General features: G+C 43.6%; 1 protein-coding gene across 6 annotated transcripts in view; it reads right to left on the bottom strand.

Annotated features, from left to right (window-relative positions):
- Positions 1-27,934, bottom strand: part of arhgap24 (Rho GTPase activating protein 24) — a 203,140-nt gene that overhangs the window by 25,374 nt on the left and 149,832 nt on the right. For 3 of the 6 annotated variants that reach the window (XM_014138900.2, XM_014138902.2, XM_014138903.2), the window contains 2 exons: positions 15,239-15,361; positions 56-263 (listed from right to left, as the gene is read on the bottom strand). In XM_014138900.2, coding sequence (XP_013994375.1) covers positions 56-263; positions 15,239-15,361 — 331 coding nt within the window. Of the gene's footprint in view, positions 1-55; positions 264-14,555; positions 14,629-14,707; positions 14,781-15,238; positions 15,362-24,673; positions 24,901-27,934 lie in introns of those variants that run through there. The other 3 variants (XM_014138904.2, XM_045692619.1, XM_045692618.1) reach the window with 3 other exon arrangements.

Here is a 27,934-nt window from a genome sequence, read left to right as displayed (position 1 = left end):
GATTTGTACACATTTCTCATCTCGTTTACAGTAAACGTAACATATCTTTACATACCAGTCGAAGGAGGGCTTCTCTCCGCAGTCAAAGGCATCCTGCAGCTCTTTGACCAGGTTGGCTTGCCCTGGTAGTCTGAACAGTCCTTCCTCCCGCAGGCCCCACTTGCGTATAAAGCCCACACACTGCTCCACCAGCATGGGGGCCTGCCTGCCCCCATAACGCCTCTCGTACCGCACCGTCTCCTCCAGCTTCTGACCAAAGATACCTGGCAGAGATGTAAACACACACAGCTCAATGTTACGACTTAGGATGTATATTGTGCCTTTCTGGTTAAATCTGTGGGGTTTTTTTTCTCCAAAGACATCCTGTACATGATGAGTACCAACTCATTGTCATATGGAATTCTTGCTATAGGATGTTAAACAGCGATCAACTCACAGCAAAAGTTATCAAAGGTAATATAACACTGTGTGCTATGAAGAATACTGCATTAGTGTTCAGTTAACAGTGATTTTTCAAAAAGGTGGACCAACTGGTAATGGACATGTTTTGAAGATTTTCACAACTAGATTATTTTTTAGCATTTCCTTATAGATCATTAAAGGGAAAATATCCTGTCAAACCATAGCATCACATCAAGGCTATTAAAAAAACTGACCAATCTGAATGTATCAAAGAGGAAGAAACTAGTGCATGTTACTAAAGCCACACAGATAACAGCATCAAAGAGAACATGTGGATTCTAAACCATATGATTAATTCCAATGGAATCTTTTTTTCTGTTCTCAGTCTACGATAGATCTGACTCTGCCCACTGTAGTAAAGAATATGTATTATTAATCCCCACAAAACACCTACAAAACCAAGAGATTAAATCAAACTTCCTCCTCTCCTCTCCTCTCCTCTCCTCTCCTCTCCTCTCCTCTCCTCTCCTCTCCTCTCCTCTCCTCTCCTCTCCTCTCCTCTCCTCTCCTCTCCTTTCCTCTCCTCTCCTCTCCTCTCCTTTGTTCGGTTCTCCTCTCCTTTTCTCTGTTCTACTCTCTGCTGCTCTGGCCTTTTGTCTGTGTCAATCCATTAGAAACAAATTGTGACCAGGCTTCAAATAATATCTGAAATCATTTTAAAAAACGTATTCTGTACTTGATTGAGCATGCCTGACTTTATGGACTAATAAAATAGTAAAATTGGCCATCTGGCACTCCAGGCTGGTTGACACAAACACTCAAAGTATTTGAACGATTTCAAATATTGTTTGAACCCAAGTGTGGTTCACATTTAAAGGTCTCATGCGGACGGCGTACAACAGGGGATTAGAGCTGCTAAGGCTGCCTTCCTGAGAGCTTTGGATCTGCTGCATACTGTTCTGGTCTCCAGACACAGACACAGACAGAGACCTGGCCCTGAACACAACATGTGGTAGGCTACAATGAGGTATGGCACAGTTAACAATGAGCAACTGCAATAGTCTAATTCTGTTGTTCAGAATCCTGCATGTTCCTAAAGTGTGTTGTTCCAATCTTACCAAAGAGTTGATACAGAGACATTCTGAAACATTGAGCTAACAAAGTGACAAAACACTCAGCAACACTCACTTATAATACAGTATCTTTGGCAACAGTATATCTCCACCCTAAAACCCATTAAGAAGCATGACATTGTCATCTCAAACACATAGGTTTTCCAATCAGCCCTAAGTGGTTCTGTTCTGGTATGTAAAGTCATGAAACACGTACCCTGTGACCCTCTCTTCACGCACGGCTGTGTCCAGACGAGTCGTGATGTGTTTACCTCACCCCTCTTGAAGCTCACACAACTTTAATTAATAAGCTATGGTAAAAGTCAGAGCACTGGAGAAAGACAGTTTAAAGGTCCTGTGCTTCAGCATCGTTGGAGACGAGGGAAAAGAGCAGTATGGTATTCAAGCAGCTGTGTGATCAGATAGAAAGACAAGAGGTGTGACAGGCATGTCCCATGGGTCTCATAACTTTGTCATTGTTTGTGGTGTGGTCAAAGTGTCCAGACTACTTTCTCCACAAGGAGAGGCTTGAACAAAGTGTCCAGACTACTTTCTCCACAAGGAGAGGCTTGAACAAAGTGTCCAGACTACTTTCTCCACAAGGAGAGGCTTGAACAAAGTGTCCAGACTACTTTCTCCACAAGGAGAGGCTTGAACAAAGTGTCCAGACTACTTTCTCCACAAGGAGAGGCTTGAACAAAGTGTCCAGACTACTTTCTCCACAAGGAGAGGCTTGAACAAAGTGTCCAGACTACTTTCTCCACAAGGAGAGGCTTGAACAAAGTGTCCAGACTACTTTCTCCAATAAAGGAATACAAGGAAAAGAGGATGAGAAATGTCAGTAGAAATTCCGCAGGCCGTGAATCTGAGAGTGTTATCCAGAGGTCACATGTAGCAGTTCAGAGTGTGTGTGTACGTTTGTTTGTGTATATGTGTGTGTGTGTGTGTGTGTGTGTGTGTGTGTGTGTGTGTGTGTGTGTGTGTGTGTGTGTGTGTGTGTGTGTGTGTGTGTGTGTGTGTGTACGTTTGTTTGTGTATGTTTGTGTGTGTACGTTTGTTTGTGTATGTGTATGTGTGTGTGTGTGTGTGTGTGTGTGTGTGTGTGTGTGTGTGTGTGTGTGTGTGTGTGTGTGTGTGTGTGTGTGTGTGTGTAGATCTGTGTGTGTATTAGCAGAGGTGGAAGGCTACTGTAGATTTAACCACGTAAATCCTCCTGACATGCTGGCCGGGCCAGGCCGGGTGAGGAGAGTCTGGCTTTTACACAGACTCCCTGGCTGGTCGACAGTCTAGTCTGGTCTGGAGTGGAGACTGTGACAGCTTTACCACAGCCAATTAGCAACCTCCTTCAACACTCAGGTCCTGCCAGGTCAACTCCTCTCCTCAAGCTTACTGCCTGCTGAGCTGAGTGCTCCTGGCCCCTCCCCTCTTCACTCCATACAACACAGTCCTCTTGTCGTCCTAACCCTCCATTCTATTGCCTCCAAACATCCAGTAAAGCCAGACAGAGAGAGAAAATGAGAGCGAAAGAGAGAGATCCGGAGAGAGAGATAGGGAGAGAGAGAAAGAGAGAGAAATCAGGAGAGAGAGAAAGAGAGAGAGGCCCCTCTCACTGCCCTCCGTTGTCTGACTGCGTGTGGTGAATGCTGTACAGGCCGCCAGCACACACACACACACACACACACACACACACACACACACACACACACACACACACACACACACACACACACACACACTCTAGTGCTAATCATTTCCACTGTGCTCTCTCATGGTGCTCTCTTGACTGAGCCAAAACCCTCCTCGGTGTCCTCAGGAGTATCAGTCCTCAGGAGTATCAGTCCTCAGGAGTATCAGTCCTCAGAGGAGTATGAGTCCTCAGGAGTATCAGTCCTCAGGAGTATCAGTCCTCAGGAGTATCAGTCCTCAGGAGTATCAGTCCTCAGCGGTATCAAGCCTCAGGAGTATCAGTCCTCAGCGGTATCAATCCTCAGGAGTATCAGTCCTCAGCGGTATCAATCCTCAGGAGTATCAGTCCTCAGGAGTATCAGTCCTCAGGAGTATCAGTCCTCAGGAGTATCAGTCCTCAGGGGTATCAATCCTCAGGAGTATCAGTCCTCAGCGGTATCAATCCTCAGGGGTATCAGTCCTCAGAGGAGTATGAGTCCTCAGGAGTATCAGTCCTCAGGAGTATCAATCCTCAGGAGTATCAAACCTCAGGAGTATCAGTCCTCAACAGTATCAGTCCTCAGGAGAAGGAAGAGTTTGGTCTCCTTGCTGTGGAAGTCTGGGTGCGAACGACTGTGAGAAAAATACATTCTATTCCCAAATGCATTAACATTTACGAGCGTGGCTCTTGTTCGCGCCACTGCTCGCTCTGTTTGCTACAAATATACCGGGGTACACAGGGGGTACTGCAGAAGACTCATAAGACCATAGGATTACTGGTCAAATGCACATGAGGGGGTACTCCAGGGGTACTCCAGGCAGAGCAAAAGCCAGTTGGTGGTACAGAAAAAGGTCCACCCCATTCCTTTCATCTAAAGCCAAGAGCCCAATGCCGTTAGACTATTTCATAGGGCTATAGTCTCAAGTTGGTCATAACTCCACTCTCTCAGCATATTGGAGCTATTTGTTTGAGTGGTGTGTGTTTGAGTGGTCTCTCTACAATAGAAAGCCTTATATTACATTATTCTCCCAGTTGCGAAACAGCCAACAGGGAGGAGGTGAGGGCCCTGGCGGAGTGGTGCCAGGAAAATAACCTCTCCCTCAACATCAACAAAATGAAGGCGCTAATCGTGGACTTCAAGAGACAGCAGAGGGAGCACGCAACTATTCACATTAACGGGGCTGCAGTGGAGAAGGTGGAAAAAAGCTTAAAGTTCCTCGGCGTACACATCACTGACAATGTAAACTGCTCCACCCACACAGACAGTGTGGTGAAGAAGGTGCAACAGCACCTCTTCAACCTTGCCTTGGCCCCTAAGACCCTCACAAACTTTTACAGATGCACCATTGAGAGCATCCTGTCAGGCTGTATCACCGCCTGGTACGGAAACTGCACCGCCCGCAATCGCAGAACTCTCCAGAGGGTGGTGCGGTCTGCACATCGCATCACAGAGGGCACGCTGCCTGGCCTCCAGGACATGCACAGCACCCGGTGTCACAGGAAGTCCAAGAAGATCATCAAGGACTGTTCACCCCGCCGAGCCAAGGCCTGTTTACCCCGCTACCATCCAGAAGGAAGTGCATCAAAGCCGGGACCCAGAGACTGACATAGGATAGTCATGCAACACTGGTCACTTGAATAATGTTTACTGTTTTACCCACTTCATATGTACATGCTATATTCTAGTCAAGGCTTATCCTGTTAAACTATTGCTGTACATATACTATTCTATCCTACGTATTCTTCAGATATACTACATATTCTATCCACATACTGTCCATAATGTCTATACATCCCATCACACATACATACACATACATACATACATACATACATACATACATACATACATACATACATATACATATATATATATATATATATATATATATATATATACATATACATACATATACATATATATATATACTGCTCAAAAAAATAAAGGGAACACTTAAACAACACATCCTAGATCTGAATGAAAGAAATAATCTTATTAAATACTTTTTTCTTTACATAGTTGAATGTGCTGACAACAAAATCACACAAAAATAATCAATGGAAATCCAATTTATCAACCCATGGAGGTCTGGATTTGGAGTCACACTCAAAATTAAAGTGGAAAACCACACTACAGGCTGATCCAACTTTGATGTAATGTCCTTAAAACAAGTCAAAATGAGGCTCAGTAATGTGTGTGGCCTCCACGTGCCTGTATGACCTCCCTACAACGCCTGGGCATGCTCCTGATGAGGTGGCGGATGGTCTCCTGAGGGATCTCCTCCCAGACCTGGACTGGACATTATCTGTGGTGCAACGTAGCGTTGGTGGATGGAGCGAGACATGATGTCCCAGATGTGCTCAATTGGATTCAGGTCTGGGGAACGGCATCAATGCCTTCCAGTCCATAGCATCAATGCCTTCCTCTTGCAGGAACAGCTGACACACTCCAGCCACATGAGGTCTAGCATTGTCTTGCATTAGGAGGATACCAGGGCCAACCGCACCAGCATATGGTCTCACAAGGGGTCTGAGGATCTCATCTCGGTACCTAATGGCAGTCAGGCTACCTCTGGCGAGCACATGGAGGGCTGTGCGGCCCCCCAAAGAAATGCCACCCCACACCATGACTGACCCACCGCCAAACCGGTCATGCTGGAGGATGTTGCAGGCAGCAGAACGTTCTCCACGGCGTCTCCAGACTCTGTCACATCTGTCACGTGCTCAGTGTGAACCTGCTTTCATCTGTGAAGAGCACAGGGCGCCAGTGGCGAATTTGCCAATCTTGGTGTTCTCTGGCAAATGCCAAACGTCCTGCACGGTGTTGGGCTGTCAGCACAACCCCCACCGGTGGACGTCGGGCCCTCATACCACCCTCATGGAGTCTGTTTCTGACCGTTTGAGCAGACACATGCACATTTGTGGCCTGCTGGAGGTCATTTTGCAGGGCTCTGGCAGTGCTTCTCCTGCTCCTCCTTGCACAAAGGCGGAGGTAGCGGTCCTGCTGCTGGGTTGTTGCCCTCCTACAGCCTCCTCCACGTCTCCTGATGTACTGGCCTGTCTCCTGGTAGCGCCTCCATGCTCTGGACACTACGCTGACAGACACAGCAAACCTTCTTGCCACAGCTCGCATTGATGTGCCATCCTGGATGAGCTGCACTACCTGAGCCACTTGTGTGGGTTGTAGACTCCGTCTCATGCTACCACTAGAGTGAAAGCACCGCCAGCATTCAAAAGTGACCAAAACTTCAACCAGGAAGCATAGGAACTGAGAAGTGGTCTGTGGTCCCCACCTGCAGAACCACTCCTTTATTGGGGGTGTCTTGCTAATTGCCTATAATTTCCACCTGTTGTCTATTCCATTTGCACAACAGCATGTGAAATTTATTGTCAATCAGTGTTGCTTCCTAAGTGGACAGTTTGATTTCACAGAAGTGTGATTGACTTGGAGTTACATTGTGTTGTTTAAGTGTTCCCTTTCTTTTTTTGAGCAGTATATATATATATGTGGTGGGATGTATAGAGTATATATGTATATGTCTATACATCCCATCATATATATATATATATATACACACTGTCCATAATGTCTATACATCCCATCACAATATATATATATATATATATATATATATATATATATATATATATTTATATATATATACTGTCCATAATGTCTATACATCCCATCACATATATATTTATACTCCGGAGTCCGACATTGCTCATCATAATATTTATATATTTCTTAATTCCATTCTTTTCCTTTTTAGATGTGTGTGTATTGTTGTGTATTGTTAGATGTTACTGCACTGTTGGAGCTAGGAACAAGCATTTCACTACACCCAGAATAACATCTGCTAAATATCCGTATGTGACCAATGCAATTTGATTTGATTAGATTGTCTCCTCTCTCTGCTCTGTGGGAACTGGATCCAGTGGGTCTGTAAATCATGTAATTGTACAAATATTCTTCACAGTCTTTGATCCCACAAGAGCTTATCAAAGAACACACACTCTTAGAAGAGGTACTGACTAACGGAGGATAAACTATACAAATTAAAAATGACAGTCAGACAGTCGTTTCTCCTGGCTGTGGATGAGAGTGCAATGGAAATTCCTCGGATATTGTCACCATGAAATGACTACCATTTCACAGAGCCTGTTTTACCCACTTCATATGTATATATACTGTGTTCTAGTCATGTTCATCCTATTAAACTATTGCTGTACATATACTATTCTATCCTACGTATTCTTCAGATATACTACATATTCTATCCACATACTGTCCACAATGTCTATACATCCCATCACACACACACACATATATATATATATATATATATATATATTCACTTTGGTAATGCTTACATACTTTTTTACCCACTTCATATGTATATACTGTGTTCTAGTCATGTTCATCCTATTAAACTATTGCTGTACATATACTATTCTATCCTTCGTATTCTTCAGATATACTACATATTCTATCCACAGACCATTATCCAGAAAAGTTACTATTATCCAACACACAGTATGTCTACAGAATAGCCTGGTAAATGGTATGCAATATACATGCACATTTAAACACAGCAGAGAGGGTAGAAGAAGAACTGTCAGCAGCAGTAGATATTTCACAGGATAGTAATGTATTCAGTCATTGCGCATTTCGTCTTTACCAGAGGACCTTTTCTAAAATGTCGAGATCTTTAGAAAAAATATTCCAAACAATGAAAAATAACGCTAGTTTCAAGTATAATAAAGGCTTGCCATTTTTCAGACTAAAGTTAAATCGAAGGAATGTAAATTAAAGATAATTATTCAAGTCCCTATACTTTACAGCTGAACATAGAGAATTAATTGTAGACAGAGATATCAGCAGAGAGAACAATGCCGATGAATGGAAAAGATAGAAACACCAACAGATAGAGAAAGTTAAACCAAGAGAAGATAACATAGAGAAAGATAGACCAAGAGAAAGATAGCACAGACAAAGATAGACCAAGATAAAGATAGCACAGAGAAAGATAGACCAAGATAAAGATAGCACAGAGAAAGATAGACCAAGATAAAGATAGCATAGAGAAGGATAGACCAAAAGAAAGATAGACCAAGATAAAGATACCATAGATAAAGATAGCATAGAGAAAGATAGCACAGACAAAGATAGACCAAGATAAAGATAGCACAGAGAAAGATAGCATAGAGAAAGATAGACCAAGATAAAGATAGCATAGAGAAAGATAGGCCAAGATAGAGTCTGCCACTAGCATATTCAGTGTAGTCAGCTCAGCAATCCCCATTGAGACCTTCCTTGTCTGTGCCTCAATCTAGGTTGGGCAAAACTAAACATGGCGGTGTTCGCCTTAGCAATCTCACTGGAATAAAGACCTCCTCCATTCCTGTCATTATTGAAAGAGATTGTGATATCTCACATCTCACAATAGGGCTACTTAATGTTAGATCCCTCACTTCCAAGGCAGTTATAGTCAATGAACTAATCACTGATCATAATCTTGATGTGATTGGCCTGACTGAAACACGGCTAAAGCCTGATGAATTTACTGTGTTAAATGAGGCATCTCCTCCTGGTTACACTAGTGACCATATCTCCCGTGCATCCCGCAAAGGCGGAGGTGTTGCTAACATTTACAACAGCAAATTTCAATTGACAAAAAAAACAATTGACAGCATTTTGTCTTTTGAGCTTCTAGTCATGAAATCTATGCAGCCTACTCAATCACTTTTGAGACTACACTTTACAGGCCTCCTGGGCTGTATACAGCGCTCCTCACTGAGTTCCCTGAATTCCTATCGGACCTTGTAGTCATGGCAGATAATATTCTAATTTTTGGTGACTTTAATATTCACATGGAAAAGTCCACAGACCCACTCCAAAAGGCTTTCGGGGCCATCATCGACTCAGTGGGTTTTGTCCAACATGTCTCCGGACCTACTCACTGCCACAGTCATACTCTGGACCTAGTTTTGTCCCGTGGAATAAATGTTGTGGATCTTAATGTTTTTCCTCATGATCCTGGACTATCAGACCACCATTTTATTATCTTTGCAATCGCAACAAATAATCTGCTCAGACCCCAACCAAGGATCATCAAATGCCGTGCAATAAATTCTCGGACAACCCAAAGATTCCTAGATTGGAATGGAAATGGTTCTACACCAAACTGGAAGTCTACCGACTAGCTTGGAAAGACAGTGCCGTGCAGAATCGAAGAGCCCTCACTGCTGCTCGATCATCCTATTTTTCCAACCTAATTGAGGAGAATAAGAACAATCCAAAATGTATTTCTGATACTGTTGCAAAGCTAACTAAAAAGCAGCATTCCCCAAGAGAGGATGGCTTTCACTTCAGCAGTAATAAATTCATGAAATTCTTTGAGGAAAAGATCATGATCATTAGAAAGCAAATTACAGACTCCTCTTTAAATCTGGGTATTCCTCCAAAGCTCAGTTGTCTTGAGTCTGCACAACTCTGCCAGGACCTAGGATCAAGGGAGACACTCAAGTTTTTTAATCCTATATCGCTTGACACATTGATGAAAATAGTCTTGGCCTCTGAACCTTCAAGCTGCATACTGGACCTTATTCCAACTAAACTACTGAAATAGCTGCTTCCTGTGCTTGGCCCTCCTATGTTGAACATAATAAATGGCTCTCTATCCACCGGATGTGTACCAAACTCACTAAAAGTGACAGTAATAAAGCCTCTCTTGAAAAAGCCAAACCTTGACCCAGAAAATATAAAAAACTATCGGCCTATATCGAATCTCCCATTCGTCTCAAAATAAATGTAAAAGGCTGTTGCGCAGCAACTCACTGCCTTCCTGAAGACAAACAATGTATACAAACACTTCAGTCTGGTTTTAGACCCCATCATAGCACTGAGACTACACTTATGAAGGTGGTAAATTACCTTTTAATGGCGTCAGACCAAGGCTCTACATCTGTCCTCGGGCTCCTAGACCTTAGTGCTGCTTTTGATTCCATCGATCACCACATTCTTTTGGAGAGATTGGAAACCCAAATTGGTCTACAAGGACAAGTTCTGGCCTGGTTTAGAGCTTATCTGTCGGAAGGATATCAGTTTGTCTCTGTGGATGGTTTGTCTTCTGACAAATCAACTGTACATTTCGGTGTTCCTCAAGGTTCCATTTTAGGACCACTAATGTTTTCATTATATATTTTACCTCTTGGTGATGTCATTCGGAAACATAATGTTAACTTTCACTGCTATACGGACGATACACAGCTGTACATTTCAATGAAACATGGTGAAGCCCCAGAATTGCCCTCCCTGGAAGCCTGTGTTTCAGACATAAGGAAGTGGAAGGCGGCAAATGTTTTACTTTTAAACTCAGACAAAACAGAGATGCTAGCTCTAGGTCCCAAGAAACAAAGAGATCTTCTGTTGGATCTGACAATTAATCTTGATGGTTGTACAGTCATCTTAAATAAAACTGTGAAGGACCTCGGCGTTACTCTGGACCCTGATCTCTCTTTTGACGAACATATTAAGAATATTTCAAGACAGCTTTTTTCCATCTTCGTAACATTGCAAAAATCTGAGATTTTCTGCCCAAAAATGACGCAGAAAAATGTATCCATGCTTTTGTCACTTCTAGATTAGACTACTGCAATGGTCTACTTTCCGACTACCCAGATAAAGCACTAAATAATCTTCAGCTAGTGGCTGCTAGAATCTTGACTAGAACCAAAAGATTTGATCATATTACTCCTCCTTACTGTCCCTAGAATTTCTAAGCAAACAGCTGGAGGCAGGTCTTTCTCCTATAGAGCTCAATTTTTATGGAATGGTCGGCCTATCTATGTGAGAGTCTTTATTGAAGACTCATCTCTTCAGTAGGTCCTATGATTGAGTGTAGTCTGGCCCAGGGGTGTGAAGGTGAACGGAAAGGAACTGGAGCGACGAACCGCCCTTGCTGTCTCTGCCTGGCCGGTTCCCCTCTCTCCACTGGGATTCTCTGCCTCTAACCCTATTACGGGGGCTGAGTCACTGGCTTACTGGTGCTCTCCATGCCGTCCATAGGAGGGGTGCGTCACTTGAGTGGGTTGAGTCACTGACGTGATCTTCCTGTCCGGGTTGGAGCCCCCCCTCGGGTTCGTGCCATGGGAGAGATGTTCGTGGGCTATACTCGGCCTTGTCTCAGGGTAGTAGGTTGGTGGTTGAAGATATCCCTCTAGTGGTGTGGGGTTATATCCTGCCTATTTGGCCCTGTCCGGGGGTATCATTGGACAAGGCCACAGTGTCTCCCGACCCCTCCTTTCTCAGTATGCAGTATTTATGCTGCAATAGTTTATGTGTTGGGGGTCAGTCTGTTATATCTGGAGTATTTCTCCTGTCTTATGCGGTGTCCTGTGTGAATTTAAATATGCTCCCTCTAATTCTCTCTCTCTCTTTCTCTATCTCTCGGAGGACCTGAGCCCTAGGACCATGCCTCAGGACTACCTGGCCTGATGACTCCTTGCTGTCCCCAGTCCACCTGGTCATGTTGCTGTTCCAGTTTCAACTGTTCTGCCTGCGGCTATGGAACCCTGACCTGTTCACTGGACGTGCCACCTTGTCCCAGACCTGCTGTTCTGGACTCTCTCTCTACCGCACCTGCTGTCTCTAACTCTGAATGATTGGCTATGAAAAGCCAACTGACATTTACTCCTGAGGTGCTGACCTGTTGCACCCTCTACAACCAGTGTGATTATTATTATCTGACCCTGCTGGTCATCTACGATCGTTTGAACATCTTGGCCATGTTCTGTTCTAATCTCCACCCGGCACAGCCAGAAGAGGACTGGCCACCCCTCAGAGCCTGGTTCCACTCTAGGTTTCTTCCTAGGTTCTGGCCTTTCTAGGGAGTTTTTCCTAGCCACCGTGCTTCTACAGCTGCATTGCTTGCTGTTTGGGGTTTTAGACTGGGTTTCTGTACAGCATTTTGTGACATCGGCCGATGTAAAAAGGGCTTTATAAATAAATTTGATTGATTGATTGATGTGGGGGTGGACAGCTACTAAACTGCTACTAAACAGCTACTGAACTGCTACTGAACAGCTACCGAACTGCGACTGAACAGCTACGGAACAGATACTGAACAGCTACAGACAACTATCCCTGGCCAAACCCTTTGTTTAAGCGAGCTCCCTGCCTCTACAGTACCAGGCCGACCAAACAGAACATGACCCACAATTTTAATCACATCTCTAGGGTATTATCTCTCCAATAGCCTCAGTCTCAGTGTGTGTGTGTGTGTGTGTGTGTGTGTGTGTGTGTGTGTGTGTGTGTGTGTGTGTGTGTGTGTGTGTGTGTGTGTGTGTCGTCCCCCACTGCAGCAATACGTCAAAGGAAGCCCTCCTGTATAGGAGGCTGTGTGCTGAGGGTGCTGTGTTGTGTGTGAGTGTGTGTGCATGTTTTCCTACTTTGTGTGTGTGTGTGTGTGTGTGTGTGTGTGTGTGTGTGTGTGTGTGTGTGTGTGTGTGTGTGTGTGTGTGTGTGCAGTTGTAAATTTCCCAGTCTTTTATTTTTTTTTTGTCTAGTCTTAGTCATTTTGAGTAAAATATCATTTGAATAATGATTTAGTATAGATATTGTCAAAATGACAAAAACTGTGGGCCATTTTAATCACATCACATTTGTATTGTCTCATTAACCTATAGTAAACATAAATCACTGACTTATCAACATTATACAGACGCCTCAGCAACATTGGTGTCCAAAAGTATAACGTGAGTTAATGACTGTTTTGCCAGGTGATGTAGTCGAGCCACTAAACCTTGAGTCCGAAATCGAGTCCCAAGTCCTTACGTTGCATCCTGTTGAACGACGTGCCCCAGGTTGTTAGCTATCGTTAGCTAACGAGGTAACGTGACTGAACAATGTGTAGCCTAAACAAATGGTTAATGGTCTGTTCCGCAAGTAGCCTTGTTTACGGCCTGCCAATGCACGATAGAACGGAGAAAAACGTAGTGCCGGTATTATGGGTCATATTTTTTGAACGGTATTATGGGTCATATTTTTTGAACGGTATTATGGGTCACATTTTTTGAACGGTATTATGGGTCATATTTTTTGAATGGTAAGGACTAGAATCAAGAACTGCACGGTGCATTTGTGCTGCTAATATTAATTGTGATTGTCGCTGAAAAGCTCTCAATCTCTCCAAAAACTCTTGTCCAGTCCACTGGACAGAGATAATTTCGTCATGTCTCATTTTAGTTAACTGAAATGAAAAATAATTTTTGTTAGTTATAGTTTTTTCTGGGTCTATTTTGTCAATTACTGTCTCATCAACTACTACAAAAAAATAGCTGTTTGACAAATATTTGAGTCATTATTTCTGTTGATAATGACACTATAGTGTTAATCACAGAGACATGCCCTCCTGATAATGACACTACAGTGTTAATCACAGAGACATACCCTACTGATAATGACACTACAGTGTTAATCACAGAGACATGCCCTACTGATAATAATGACACTACAGTGTTAATCACAGAGACATGCCCTACTGATAATAATGACACTACAGTGTTAATCACAGAGACATACCCTCCTGATAATGACACTACAGTGTTAATCACAGAGACATGCCCTACTGATAATAATGACACTACAGTGTTAATCACAGAGACATGCCCTACTGATAATAATGACACTACAGTGTTAATCACAGACACATGCCCTCCTGATAATAATGACACTATAGTGTTAATCACAGAGACATGCCCTCCTGATAATAATGACACTACAGTGTTAATCACAGAGACATGCCCTCCTGATAATAATGACACTACAGTGTTAATCACAGAGACATACCCTACTGATAATAATGACACTACAGTGTTAATAACAGAGACATACCCTCCTGATAATAATGACACTATAGTGTTAATAACAGAGACATACCCTACTGATAATAATGACACTACAGTGTTAATCACAGAGACATGCCCTCCTGATAATAATGACACTACAGTGTTAATCACAGAGACATGCCCTCCTGATAATAATGACACTACAGTGTTAATCACAGAGACATACCCTACTGATAATAATGACACTACAGTGTTAATCACAGAGACATGCCCTCCTGATAATAATGACACTACAGTGTTAATCACAGAGACATACCCTCCTGATAATAATGACACTACAGTGTTAATCACAGAGACATACCCTACTGATAATAATGACACTACAGTGTTAATCACAGAGACATGCCCTCCTGATAATAATGATTTATTTTGCTAAAGAACAACATATAGAACCAGTCACAGACTAAGTCTAGTCTAGTCTGGTCTTGGACTGAAACTCATGCATCATGGGTGTACTAACTAACCTCCACCAAATGGGGCCCATATGACCCTGTGTACTAACCTCCACCAAATGGGGCCCATATGACCCTGTGTACTAACCTCCACCAAATGGGGCCCATATGACCCTGTGTACTAACCTCCACCAAATAGGGCCCATATGACCCTGTGTACTAACCTCCACCAAATGGGGCCCATATGACCCTGCGTACTAACCTCCACCAAATGGGGCCCATATGACCCTGTGTACTAACCTCCACCAAATGGGGCCCATATGACCCTGTGTACTAACCTCCACCAAATGGGGCCCATATGACCCTGCGTACTAACCTCCACCAAATGGGGCCCATATGACCCTGTGTACTAACCTCCACCAAATGGGGCCCATATGACCCTGCGTACTAACCTCCACCAAATGGGGCCCATATGACCCTGTGTACTAACCTCCACCAAATGGGGCCCATATGACCCTGTGTACTAACCTCCACCAAATGGGGCCCATATGACCCTGTGTACTAACCTCCACCAAATGGGGCCCATATGACCCTGTGTACTAACCTCCACCAAATGGGCCCCATATGACCCTGTGTACTAACCTCCACCAAATGGGGCCCATATGACCCTGTGTACTAACCTCGACCAAATGGGGCCCATATGACCCTGTGTACGACCTCCACCAAATGGGGCCCTTATGACCCTGTGTACTAACCTCCACCAAATGGGGCCCATATGACCCTGCGTATGGTCTTCACCCAATCCTCCATGTCATTCTGGGTGCTGGCCATAAGAAGGTATGTCTCATGATTCGCTGTCATCCGCTCCCTGTCTCCTCCTGCAAGGGAGGAAGAGCAGAAAGAAGGGAAAAGAAAGCGTGAGTAAAACATGAAGACTTGACGAGGACCGAAGAGGTCAAAATGTCTCCAATAAACCACATGGAACAGTGGAGGCTGCTGAGGGGAGGACGGCTCACAATAACGGCTGAAACAGAGCGAATGGAATGGCATCAAACACCTGGAAACCATGGAAATCATGGAAACCATGTGTTTTGTTTTATTTTTTTACCATTCTACTAGACCATCCTCCCAAATTAAGGTGCCACAAACCTCCTTTGACATGGACGCATAGAATGCATAGTTTATTTTTTTTATCATTAGAAAACATTAAATGGTAGGGTACGATAATAACAGTTATCATCTGCTATAACATTACTAACATAATAAGAACACAGTAAATTGTCAACACCACAGTAAATGACTTATTCAATAATAACAGTGTCAGCCTAACAGATCCTTGTCGGAAGTGGGGCTGTGTCTGTGGTGTTATAATGGTCTGTAATTACAGTGTGACTTAGAGGGGGTCATTGACGCCCCAAGGCTGACAAAATCAAGGTGTGGACAGACACAAACATCAAGGGCTTTCACAGTCTCAGTGTGTGTGTGTGTGTGTGTGTGTGTGTGTGTGTGTGTGTGTGTGTGTGTGTGTGTGTGTGTGTGTGTGTGTGTGTGTGTGTGTGTGTGTATTTGTTAAATCAAGGGCTCTCAGCCTCACACACCAGGAGTAAGCCTTCCAGACAGACCAGATGTACAACCTTAGAGACCTTTTACCTCTATGGCCTGATAATCACACCAACACTGTCTATGGCCTGATAATCACACCAACACTGTCTATGGCCTGATAATCACACCAACACTGTCTATGGCCTGATAATCATACCAACACTGTCTATGGCCTGATAATCACACCAACACTGTCTATGGCCTGATAATCACACCAACACTGTCTATGGCCTGATAATCACACCAACACTGTCTATGGCCTGATAATCACACCAACATTGTCTATGGCCTGATTATCACACCAACACTGTCTATGGCCTGATAATCACACCAACACTGTCTATGGCCTGATAATCACACCAACACTGTGTATGGCCTGATTATCACACTAACACTGTCTATGGCCTGATAATCACACCAACACTGTCTATGGCCTGATAATCACACCAACACTGTCTATGGCCTGATAATCACACCAACACTGTCTATGGCCTGATAATCACACCAACACTGTCTATGGCCTGATAATCACACCAACACTGTCTATGGCCTGATAATCACACCAACACTGTGTATGGCCTGATTATCACACTAACACTGTCTATGGCCTGATAATCACACCAACACTGTCTATGGCCTGATAATCACACCAACACTGTCTATGGCCTGATAATCACACCAACACTGTCTATGGCCTGATAATCACACCAACACTGTCTATGGCCTGATAATCACACCAACACTGTCTATGGCCTGATAATCACACCAACACTGTGTATGGCCTGATTATCACACTAACACTGTCTATGGCCTGATAATCACACCAACACTGTCTATGGCCTGATAATCACACCAACACTGTCTATGGCCTGATAATCACACCAACACTGTCTATGGCCTGATAATCACACCAACACTGTCTATGGCCTGATAATCACACCAACACTGTCTATGGCCTGATAATCGCACCAACACTGTCTATGGCCTGATAATCACACCAACACTGTCTATGGCCTGATAATCACACCAACACTGTCTATGGCCTGATAATCACACCAACACTGTGTATGGCCTGATTATCACACTAACACTGTCTATGGCCTGATAATCACACCAACACTGTCTATGGCCTGATAATCACACCAACACCGTCTATGGCCTGATAATCACACCAACACTGTCTATGGCCTGATAATCACACCAACACTGTCTATGGCCTGATAATCACACCAACACTGTCTATGGCCTGATAATCACACCAACACTGTCTATGGCCTGATAATCACACCAACATTGTCTATGGCCTAACTGTCTGTCCACACTAATAGCTTAAGATACTACCGTAATGTAGTGTATATAAGTGACTACCGTAATGTAGTGTAAATAAGATACTACCTTAATGTAGCGTATATAACATTTTACTGTAATGTAGTGTATATAAGAAACTACCGTAATGTATTGTAAATAAGATACTACCGTAATGTAGCGTATATAACATTTTACCGTAATGTAGTGTATATAAGAAACTACCATAATGTAGTGTATATAAGATACTACCATAATGTAGTGTATATAACATACTACCGTAATGTAGTGTATATAAGATACTACCGTAATGTACTCAATATAATATACTACCGTAATGTAGTGTATATCATATACTACCGTAATGTAGTGTAAATAAGATACTACCATAATGTAGCGTATATAAGATTTTACCGTAATGTAGTGTATATAAGAAACTACCGTAATGTAGTGTATTTAAGATACTACCGTAATGTAGTGTATATAAGATACTACCGTAATGCAGTGTATACAAGATACTACCGTAATGTTGTCTATATAATATACTACCGTAATGTACTCTATATAATATACTACCGTAATGTAGTGTATCTAAGATAATACGGTAATGCAGTGTATATAAGATACTACCGTAATCTAGTGTATATGATAGCCAGAGACACTCCCTTTTTTTCCCCCTAGGACTGGCTGAGTATCCTGTATCGGGCTCTCTGTGGGAAACGGCTCTAAAACACACACTTAGACATTTGATGCATGCTGTTGGAGGGCTTGAAGGGGCTTGACTAAAACGGGGTTTAAGCTTCCAGATGCAACACTCTTATTACCGTGACAACAGTACCAGACCCGTGTACCAGATAAACTCCTCAAGGAAACGCCTACTGTAAACCTAGACCAGTCAAATGACATTCTTCAGATAAGAGATCTTGTATGAATCTTGTTGAAGTCTGGTTGGAGATGTAGCCTAGTAGTTAACAGAGAAATGATTGGGCACAGACTAAATTATTAATGTGGCTCGTGCTGTCTGCAACTTTCCCCAGAGACCTAGCTCTTCCATTCTCTCCAGTGATTTTCATCAGCAGGAGATATCGCTGTGTCAGCGATTAACAATGTATTTATAGAACAGCAGCATGAATACTAACCCGTGTGTGTAGTCAGCATGATGAGACTGTAAACTAACCCGTGTGTGTAGTAAGCATGATGAGACTGTAAACTAACCCATGTGTGTAGTCAGGATGATGAGACTGTAAACTAACCCGTGTGTGTAGTCAGCATGATGAGACTGTAAACTAACCCGTGTGTGTAGTTAGCATGATGAGACTGTAAACTAACCCGTGTGTTTAGTCAGGATGATGGGACTGTAAACTAACCCGTGTGTGTAGTCAGCATGATGAGACTGTAAACTAACCCGTGTGTTTAGTCAGGATGATGAGACTGTAAACTAACCCATGTGTGTAATCAGCATGATGAGACTGTAAACTAACCCGTGTGTGTAGTCAGCATGATGAGACTGTAAACTAACCCGTGTGTGTAGTCAGGATGATGAGACTGTAAACTAACCCGTGTGTGTAGTCAGCATGATGAGACTGTAAACTAACCCGTGTGTGTAGTCAGCATGATGAGACTGTAAACTAACCCGTGTGTGTAGTCAGCATGATGAGACTGTAAACTAACCCGTGTGTGTAGTCAGCATGATGAGACTGTAAACTAACCCGTGTGTGTAGTCAGCATGATGAGACTATAAACTAACCCGTGTGTTTAGTCAGCATGATGAGACTGTAAACTAACCCGTGTGTGTAGTCAGCATGATGAGACTGTAAACTAACCCGTGTGTTTAGTCAGGATGATGGGACTGTAAACTAACCCGTGTGTGTAGTCAGCATGATGAGACTGTAAACTAACCCATGTGTTTAGTCAGGATGATGAGACTGTAAACTAACCCGTGTGTGTAGTCAGCATGATGAGACTGTAAACTAACCCGTGTGTGTAGTCAGCATGATGAGACTGTAAACTAACCCGTGTGTAGTGAGCATGATGAGACTGTAAACTAACCCGTGTGTGTAGTGAGCATGATGAGACTGTAAACTAACCCGTGTGTTTAGTCAGGATGATGAGATTGTAAACTAACCTGTGTGTTTAGTCAGCATGATGAGACTGTAAACTAACCCGTGTGTGTAGTCAGCATGATGAGACTGTAAACTAACCCGTGTGTGTAGTCAGGATGATGAGACTGTAAACTAACCCGTGTGTGTAGTCAGCATGATGAGACTGTAAACTAACCCGTGTGTGTAGTCAGCATGATGAGACTGTAAACTAACCCGTGTGTGTAGTCAGCATGATGAGACTGTAAACTAACCCGTGTGTAGACAGCATGATGAGACTGTAAACTAACCCATGTGTTTAGTCAGCATGGGTCTGGTGGGGGGTGTCGGGGTCTGGCTGGGGGTGTAGGGGTCTGGCTGGGGGTGTAGGGGTCTGGTGGGGGGTGTAGGGGTCTGGTGGGGGGGGGTCTGGCTGGGGGTGTAGGGGTCTGGTGGGGGGTGTAGGGGTCTGGTGGGGGGGTGTAGGGGTCTGGTGGGGTGTGTAGGGGTCTGGCTGGTGGGGGGGGTCTGGTGGGGGTGTAGGGGTTTGGTGGGGGGGGTCTGGCTGGGGTGAGGGGTCTGGCTGGGGGTGTAGGGGTCTGGTGGGGGGTGTAGGGGTCTGGCTGGGGGTGTAGGGGTCTGGTGGGGGGTGTAGGGGTCTGGCTGGGGGTGTAGGGGTCTGGTGGGGGGTGTAGGGGTCTGGTGGGGGTGTAGGGGTCTGGCTGGGGGTGTAGGGGTCTGGCTGGGGGTGTAGGGGTCTGGTGGGGGTGTAGGGGTCTGGTGGGGGGTGTAGGGGTCTGGTGGGGGGTGTAGGGGTCTGGTGGGGGGTGTAGGGGCTTCTTCCTTGCTGAGCGGCCTTTCAGGTTATGTCTATATAGGACTAATTTTACTGTGGATATAGATACTTTTGTATCTGTTTCCTCCAGCATCTTCACAAGGTCCTTTGCTGTTGTTCTGGGATTGATTTGCACTTTTCGCACCAAAGTACGTTCATCTCTAGGAAACAGAATGTGTCTCCTTCCTGAGAGGTATGATGGCTGCGTGGTCTCATGGTGTTTATACTTGCGTACTATTGTTTGTACAGATGAACGTGGTACCTTCAGGCGTTTGGAGATTTCTCCAAAGGAAGAACCAGACTTGCGGAGGTCTACAATTTATTTTCTGAGGTCTTGGCTGATTTCTTTTGATTTTCCCATGATGTCAAGCAAAGAGGCACTGAGTTTGAAGGTAGGCCTTGAAATACATCCACAGGTACACCTCCAATTGACTCAAATGATGTCAATTAGCCTATCAGAAGCTTCTAAAGCCATTAAATCATTTTCTGTAATTTTCCAAGCTGTTTAAAGGCACAGTCAACTTAGTGTATGTAAACTTCTGACCCACTTGAATTGTGATACAGTGAATTATAAGTGAAATAATCTGTCTGTAAAAAATTGTTGGAAAAATGACTTGTGTCATGCACAAAGTGAGATGTCCTAACCGACTTGCCAAAACTATAGTTTGTTAACAAGGAATTTGTGGAGTAGTTGAAAAACCAGTTTTAATGACTCCAACCTAAGTGTATGTAAACTTCCGACTTCAACTGTACATACACTGAGTGTACAAAACATTAAGAACGCCTGTTCTTTCCATTACATAGACTGACCAGGTGAATCCAGGTGAAAGCTCTGATCCCTTATTGATATAACTTGTTAAATCCACTTCAATCAGTGTACTGTAGATGAAGGGGAGGAGACAGGTTAAAAGAAGGATGTTTAATCCTTGATACAATTGAGACATGGATTGTATGTGTGCCATTCAAAGGGGGAATGGGCAAGACAAAAGATGTAAGTGCCTTTGAACGGGGTATGGTAGTAGGTGCCAGGCACACCGGTTTGTGTCAAGAACTTCAACGCGGCTGGGTTTTTCACACTCAGCAGTTTCCTGTGTGTATCAAGAATGGTCCACCACCCCAAGGACATCCAACCAACTTGACACAACTGTAGGAAGCATTGTAGTCAACATGGGCCAACATCCCTGTAGAATGCTTTTGACACCTTGTAGAGTCCATGCCCAGACGAACTGAGGCTGTTCTGAGGGCAATATTGGCCATTAAGGTGTTGTTTTTTTCTTTTTTTACTTTTTTTACTTTTTACCCCCTTTTCTCCCATATTGGTAGTTACAGTCTTTTCCCATCGCTGCAACTCCCGTACGGACTACAGAGAGGCGAAGGTTGAGAGCCATGCGTCCTCTGAACCACGACCCTGCCAAGCCGCACTGCATCTTGGCACACGGCTCGTTTAACCCGGAAGCCAGCCGCACCAATGTCTCGGAGGAAACGCCGTACAGCTGGCGAATGAAGTCAGCGTGCATGTGCCCGGGGACAAGGTCATCCAGGCCGGCCAAACCCTCCCCTAACCCAATTGTGCGCCGCCTCATGGGTCTTCCGGTTGCAGCCGGCTGCGACACAGCCTGGGATCGAACCCGGCTCGGTAGTGATGCCTCAAGCACTGCGGTGCAATGCCTTAGACCACTGAGCCACTCGGGAGGCCAGGAAGGTGTTCTTAATGTTTTGTACACTCAGTGTATGTAGGCTTGCTGTGACAGTCAAGACATATTACTAGTGAACGAGACTACAATAACAAATTCAATGGAATGTAAATGGAATAAAAATTCATTTTCAGTCATCGAGGAGAACCTGTCTTGAAAAACCAGACAAACAATAACTAAAACAGTCAATTAACAACCACACAGCTCAGAGCATCAAGCCTCTCCCAACCCACTCTAGTTTCTTGAAGAGGACACTTTACCTATTGACTCGGCTGTTGTGGCTCTGGCTGTGGGATGAAGCTGATAATTGATTCCCCTTTAATGAGCATAATGATCTCAGGCAGCCAGGGCAGGTGTCCAGACTCTCCCTTCCTCCCTTTACCTGGCCCTCCCTCCCTCCCTTTACCTGTCCCTCCCTCCCTCCCTCCCTCCCTCCCTCCCTTCCTTTACCTGGTTCTCCCTCCCTTTACCTCTACCTGGCTCAGCAGGCATCCTCACATTAAGACCATGTTTTCATGTTTTTCAGTGGCTCTGATTGTGAAATACGTATCCTGATGGATTATTGATGGACTATAGATCAAGGAACAACAAAATAATGATTATCCAGGACCATGTCCCAATTAGTGAAATCAGGACATGCGTGTTTGCTGTGCCCTTGGTGGCAGTGTGTCATGCCCCACTTGGTGAAATCAGGACATGCGTGTTTGCTGTGCCCTTGGTGGCAGTGTGTCATGCCCCACTTGGTGAAATCAGGACATGCGTGTTTGCTGTGCCCTTGGTGGCAGTGTGTCATGCCCCACTTGGCGAAATCAGGACATGCGTGTTTGCTGTGCCCTTGGTGGCAGTGTGACCAGATTCACAAAACACTTCTTGCACAAAAACTTGAGAAGTAAAACAAAACAAAAATAATAAGAAGTTCATAAGATAGTTTGTAAGATTATTCGATTTTTTTTTTGAATATTATTAATTATAGAATTTTATTTTATTTTTATTCATATTTTATTTATACATTTTATTTTATTAAAATGTTTTATTCTTATTATATTTTTGTATATTTTATTTTTTATAATTTTGTATTTATATTTATTTATTATTCTTTTATTTTTTAAAATATTTTTTGGTGGGGGGCAGCAGGTAGCCTAGCGGTTAGAGTATTGGGCTAGTAACCGAAAGGTTGCTGGATCGAATCCCCAAGCTCACAAGGTAATAATCTGTTGTTCTGCCCCTGAACAAGGCAGTTAACCCACTGTTCCCCGGTAGGCCATCATTGTAAATAAGAATTTGTTCTTAACTGACTTGCCAAGTTAAATAAAATAAAAAAATATTTTTTAAAGATGATTGTCACGAGGCAACTGATTTAGCTAGCTAGCAATGAAAATCATGTTAGCATATTTCCTACTGAGATTACTGTTCTACAACATGTTCTTGGGTTTCCAATAATCAATACTGAAACTTTCAGATGAAGTTTGTGAGAGAATTAAACCTGTTCAATTGCTTTCATGAGCTTATTCTCTCACTGCCCAGAGTTTAAGAAAATAGTTTAGCTATCTTGGAATTAAGAACATTTCCAAGAAGAAATCCAATAACTTTATTTTCAAGAATTTCCTGCAGTCAAATGACCTAGTAGCCTCATGGGTGGAATGTTATTCATATTTTTCATAATTTCATCATTAATAAATGTAATCCATTAATTCCTATGGAGGACTGTTCCTGGGGAGTTCCAATATGGCCAACCAGTGGCTTCAAAGCCTCTCAATGGCCAATACATAGCACCAGCAATCCATGGTTTATATACATCATTGGTCCCGAACTGTGGCATCAGAGCCACCACCATCTTCTTTAGAATCATTAACTGCCTTTGATAAGTCCATGATTGGCCCTGCTGACCAGGGGAAGCCCATACTTATTGTCATTATATTATGGACTCCACAGAAGAATGGATCATTTTGTCAATTTAAAGGCTTAAGATCAGATGATAACAAGTTCTAATCTTAGTATTGTGTTACAGCACATTCAAATAGAATGACTAGAACTGAACAATATATTCTATTTCTATGCTACGCCATTCTGTTTCTGTTCACAGGATTTACATGTACAAAATGTGCGTCATTCAATATTTCATTTGTAACAAGTTGGTATAAGAAATGTGTTAAGGATTTGAACGATTTGTGTAGCCTGTTACTCACGGTCTTCTTGTTCATCAACACGCATGGCATGCAGATGGAATCTGTCCAAAACATTCGCGAGTCATTTACCCAACGATCTGTCATCGGAGGTAGACTACTACACTGCATCAGCTATTTTTCAGCTAATTATAGGCTATCCACGCGTTCTTTCACAATCACATGGAGCAATGCTCTGTCATGGCTGTACAGTATCCAAACGTTTAGAAACATGTCAAATTAATTCATTCAGTAGGCTATCGATTTAATGATACGTAACATGTATATAGGTGCCTGTAAATATCTTTAAAACAATAATAGTTCCGTCTATTTCTACTGATTAAATTAAATCCAATCGACAATTGCCTTGGCAAGATTTAGTTTTCACAAGTCCATTTGGTGGATTGTAAAATAAATGCATGTGTTCAACAGCTTTGCGGTAAATAGTCTAATAAAGTCACAAAAAACTTACAAGTATTTGTCTACACAGGAAAATACACTCGTGGTTACTGACCCGTCAACATGCAGTTCTGATGTCTGTCACATAAGACAGTTTGCTGTTCGGTAAATAGCCCCGTACTCCAATTTTGTAAAGGCTCCTACTTCAGAATGATTTTCAACACATCCAGAAGGGTCCTCGCGGAACATGCTTCGCGCACCGGTTGATAGACAATGGGATTAAAAACGTTCCAACCCTCTCCGCTCTCCCAGAGCTGTGCCGGTGATCGCGGGAGTAGAGCGAGAGAGAGAGGGAAAGAGAGAGAGAGAGAGAGAGAGAGAGAAGGGATTTTTGGCAGAGAAAAGTACAGACTCCAGAGAAAGAGACAAGGTCTAAAGATTTTCACTTTGCCTGAGTAGATGCGCTTTGCAGTATAGCATATGGTAGGTTTGTATACTTGTTGGCGATTTCAGGGGATTCATATTAGGCTACGATATGTATACTGAAAAACAAATGGTTTTGCACTTTTACAATAGATTTATACTATAATGTATTAGTAACCCTGGTCACAAAGAACACTATTTTCCTGGTCTGACTCAAGCTCTCTGGCCGTTTACATCAATCACTGTCACACTCGTTGACCTTAGACGGTTCATAGCCTCTGATTCCCTGTCTGGCCATGTATACCCTCACTGCATTCCTTACATGTCCTGTTGTCTACACGTAGTTCCTCCATACAGGACGTACTGTATCTTCTCCAGGATGTCCTGTATCACTGACGGAGCCTTTTTTGGGGGAAGTTCCCAGTGGTTACTCATACTGACTGACATTACTGAGACATTAGGAGAAAATTCTATTTGATTGTAGAAGAGACATAGGCGTGACTCATCATTTAAACTGATGGTGTTATAAACCTCAGTAACCATGGTTAGGATGATGGACCATTGTGCCACGTCATTAACTGTGAATCACACTGTTGGACAGGACAGGGATCAGAATGGACTGAAAATGTTACGTACTTCGTTACACTTGAGAGGAATCAAGATTTGATAACACTTTATTTTCATAGTCCATCTGTAGATACTCAACAAACTAATAATAGACTTTCAGTCATTTTGAACAATTCCACTGAATTCCACTAGTAGGTTTCATAAACAATGCCCCAGGGAGAGAAAGACCTTCATTGGTCACACCTGGTTGAGTAATAGTGTGTAGTTAACTACACATACACTGACATTCCAAACAGAGTCACCAGTCATCTACATGGTAATGTGAAGAGAGCTTGAGCAAATTTGGGAGCTGGTCCAATGCGACTGTTTCTTCAGGCATTTCTCCATTTCTTAGGCATTGTGAGGACTGATTGTCATGCAAACGTCTTGAGATAGTCCCAGTGTCCTGGGACTGCTTTGTTCTTATTGAAATCAAATGGCCTGTTGCTTTTTCCAACTGCATCCCAAATGACACCCCATTCCCTACTACTTTTAACCAGGGCCCAGGCCTGGTCTAAAGTAGTGCACTATATAAGGAATAGGGTTCTATAGGGCCTGGTCTAATGTAGTGCAGGTTCTATACGGCTCTGGTCTAAAGTAGTGCGCTATATAGGGAATAGGGTTCCATAGGGCTCTGGTCTAAAGTAGTGCACTATATAGGGAATAGGGTTCCATAGGGCTCTGGTCTAAAGTAGTGCACTATATAGGGAATAGGGTACCATTTGGGACGCAGCCCCAGTATTCTGTCTTTTTACCAAACACTAAACGTTGGAAGATGTTAAACAGGATTATATACAGCTGGATACCATAGCTGCTGAACCAAGCTGTGTGTGTGTGTGTGTGTGTGTGTGTGTGTGTGTGTGTGTGTGTGTGTGTGTGTGTGTGTGTGTGTGTGTGTGTGTGTGTGTGTGTGTGTGTGTGTGTGTGTGTGTGTGTCTGTGTGTCTGTGTGTGTCTGTGTGTGTGTGTGTGTGTGTGTGTGTGTGTGTGTGTCTGTGTCTGTGTCGTGTGTGTCTGTGTGTCTGTGTGTGTGTGTGTGTGTGTGTGTGTGTGTGTGTGTGTGTGTGTGTGTGTGTGTGTGTGTGTGTGTGTGTGTGTGTGTGTGTGTGTGTCTGTGTCTGTGTGTGTGTGTGTGTGTGTCTGTGTGTGTGTGTGTGTGTGTGTGTGTGTGTGTGTGTGTGTGTGTGTGTGTGTGTGTGTGTGTGTGTACCGTAGCTGCTTTACCAAGCCAGTTCAGTTCCTTGTGCTATTTCCTGTTGCTGTTCTAGTTTCATTTTAGACAGCAGGGTCCAATTGGTGAATAACAGGCAGAGAAGCAAATACAGTACGGTTAGTCTGGATACCGGCTGCCAAATACAGTACAGTTAGTCTGGATACCGGCTGCCAAATACAGTACGGTTAGTCTGGATACCGGCTGCCAAATACAGTACGGTTAGTCTGGATACCGGCTGCCAAATACAGTACGGTTAGTCTGGATACCGGCTGCCAAATACAGTACGGTTAGTCTGGATACCGGCTGCCAAATACAGTACGGTTAGTCTGGATACCGGCTGCCAAATACAGTACGGTTAGTCTGGATACCGGCTGCCAAATACAGTACGGTTAGTCTGGATACCGGCTGCCAAATACAGTACGGTTAGTCTGGATACCGGCTGCCAAATACAGTACGGTTAGTCTGGATACCGGCTGCCAAATACAGTACAGTTAGTCTGGATACCGGCTGCCAAATACAGTACGGTTAGTCTGGATACCGGCTGCCAAATACAGTACGGTTAGTCTGGATACCGGCTGCCAAATACAGTACAGTTAGTCTGGATACCGGCTGCCAAATACAGTACAGTTAGTCTGGATACCGGCTGCCAAATGCCTTGATGTCTAAAAAAACTGCAGCAATAATAATGTTGATTCTTTCTCAATTCAGTTGTAACAAAGACTCCAGAAGAAAAATGAAAAGGCGCCCCATGGTCATTAGTCTGTCCTCTAACGCCCTAATCTGGTGCAGAGAGAGAGTCAATAATAGTGACATTGTGGCAGCGAAGAGACAAGGAGCAGCTCCGAAGCAATGTGAATGAAAAACAAACTGGTTTGAATATGCACAGCCAAGGTCCACAGATGCAGTACTATTAGTACTGCCTGCGTTCCCAATGGCACCCTATTCCGTGCACTGTGTACTACCTTTGACCAGAGACCTATAGGCCCTGCTAAAAAGGGGTGCACTAAAAAGGGAATAGGGTGCCATTTGTTACACATACATTGTACTGAAGCGTTGAGGTGACGCAGGACCAAGCCCTTGTCTTGACTGGGACATAGCTTGATGGCTGTTTGTTGTTGTCTACAGAGGGAGAGGG

This window comes from Salmo salar, chromosome ssa13 (assembly GCF_905237065.1).
Source record: "Salmo salar chromosome ssa13, Ssal_v3.1, whole genome shotgun sequence".
Taxonomy (NCBI): domain Eukaryota; kingdom Metazoa; phylum Chordata; class Actinopteri; order Salmoniformes; family Salmonidae; genus Salmo; species Salmo salar.
This window is presented reverse-complemented; position numbering and strand designations above follow the sequence as displayed.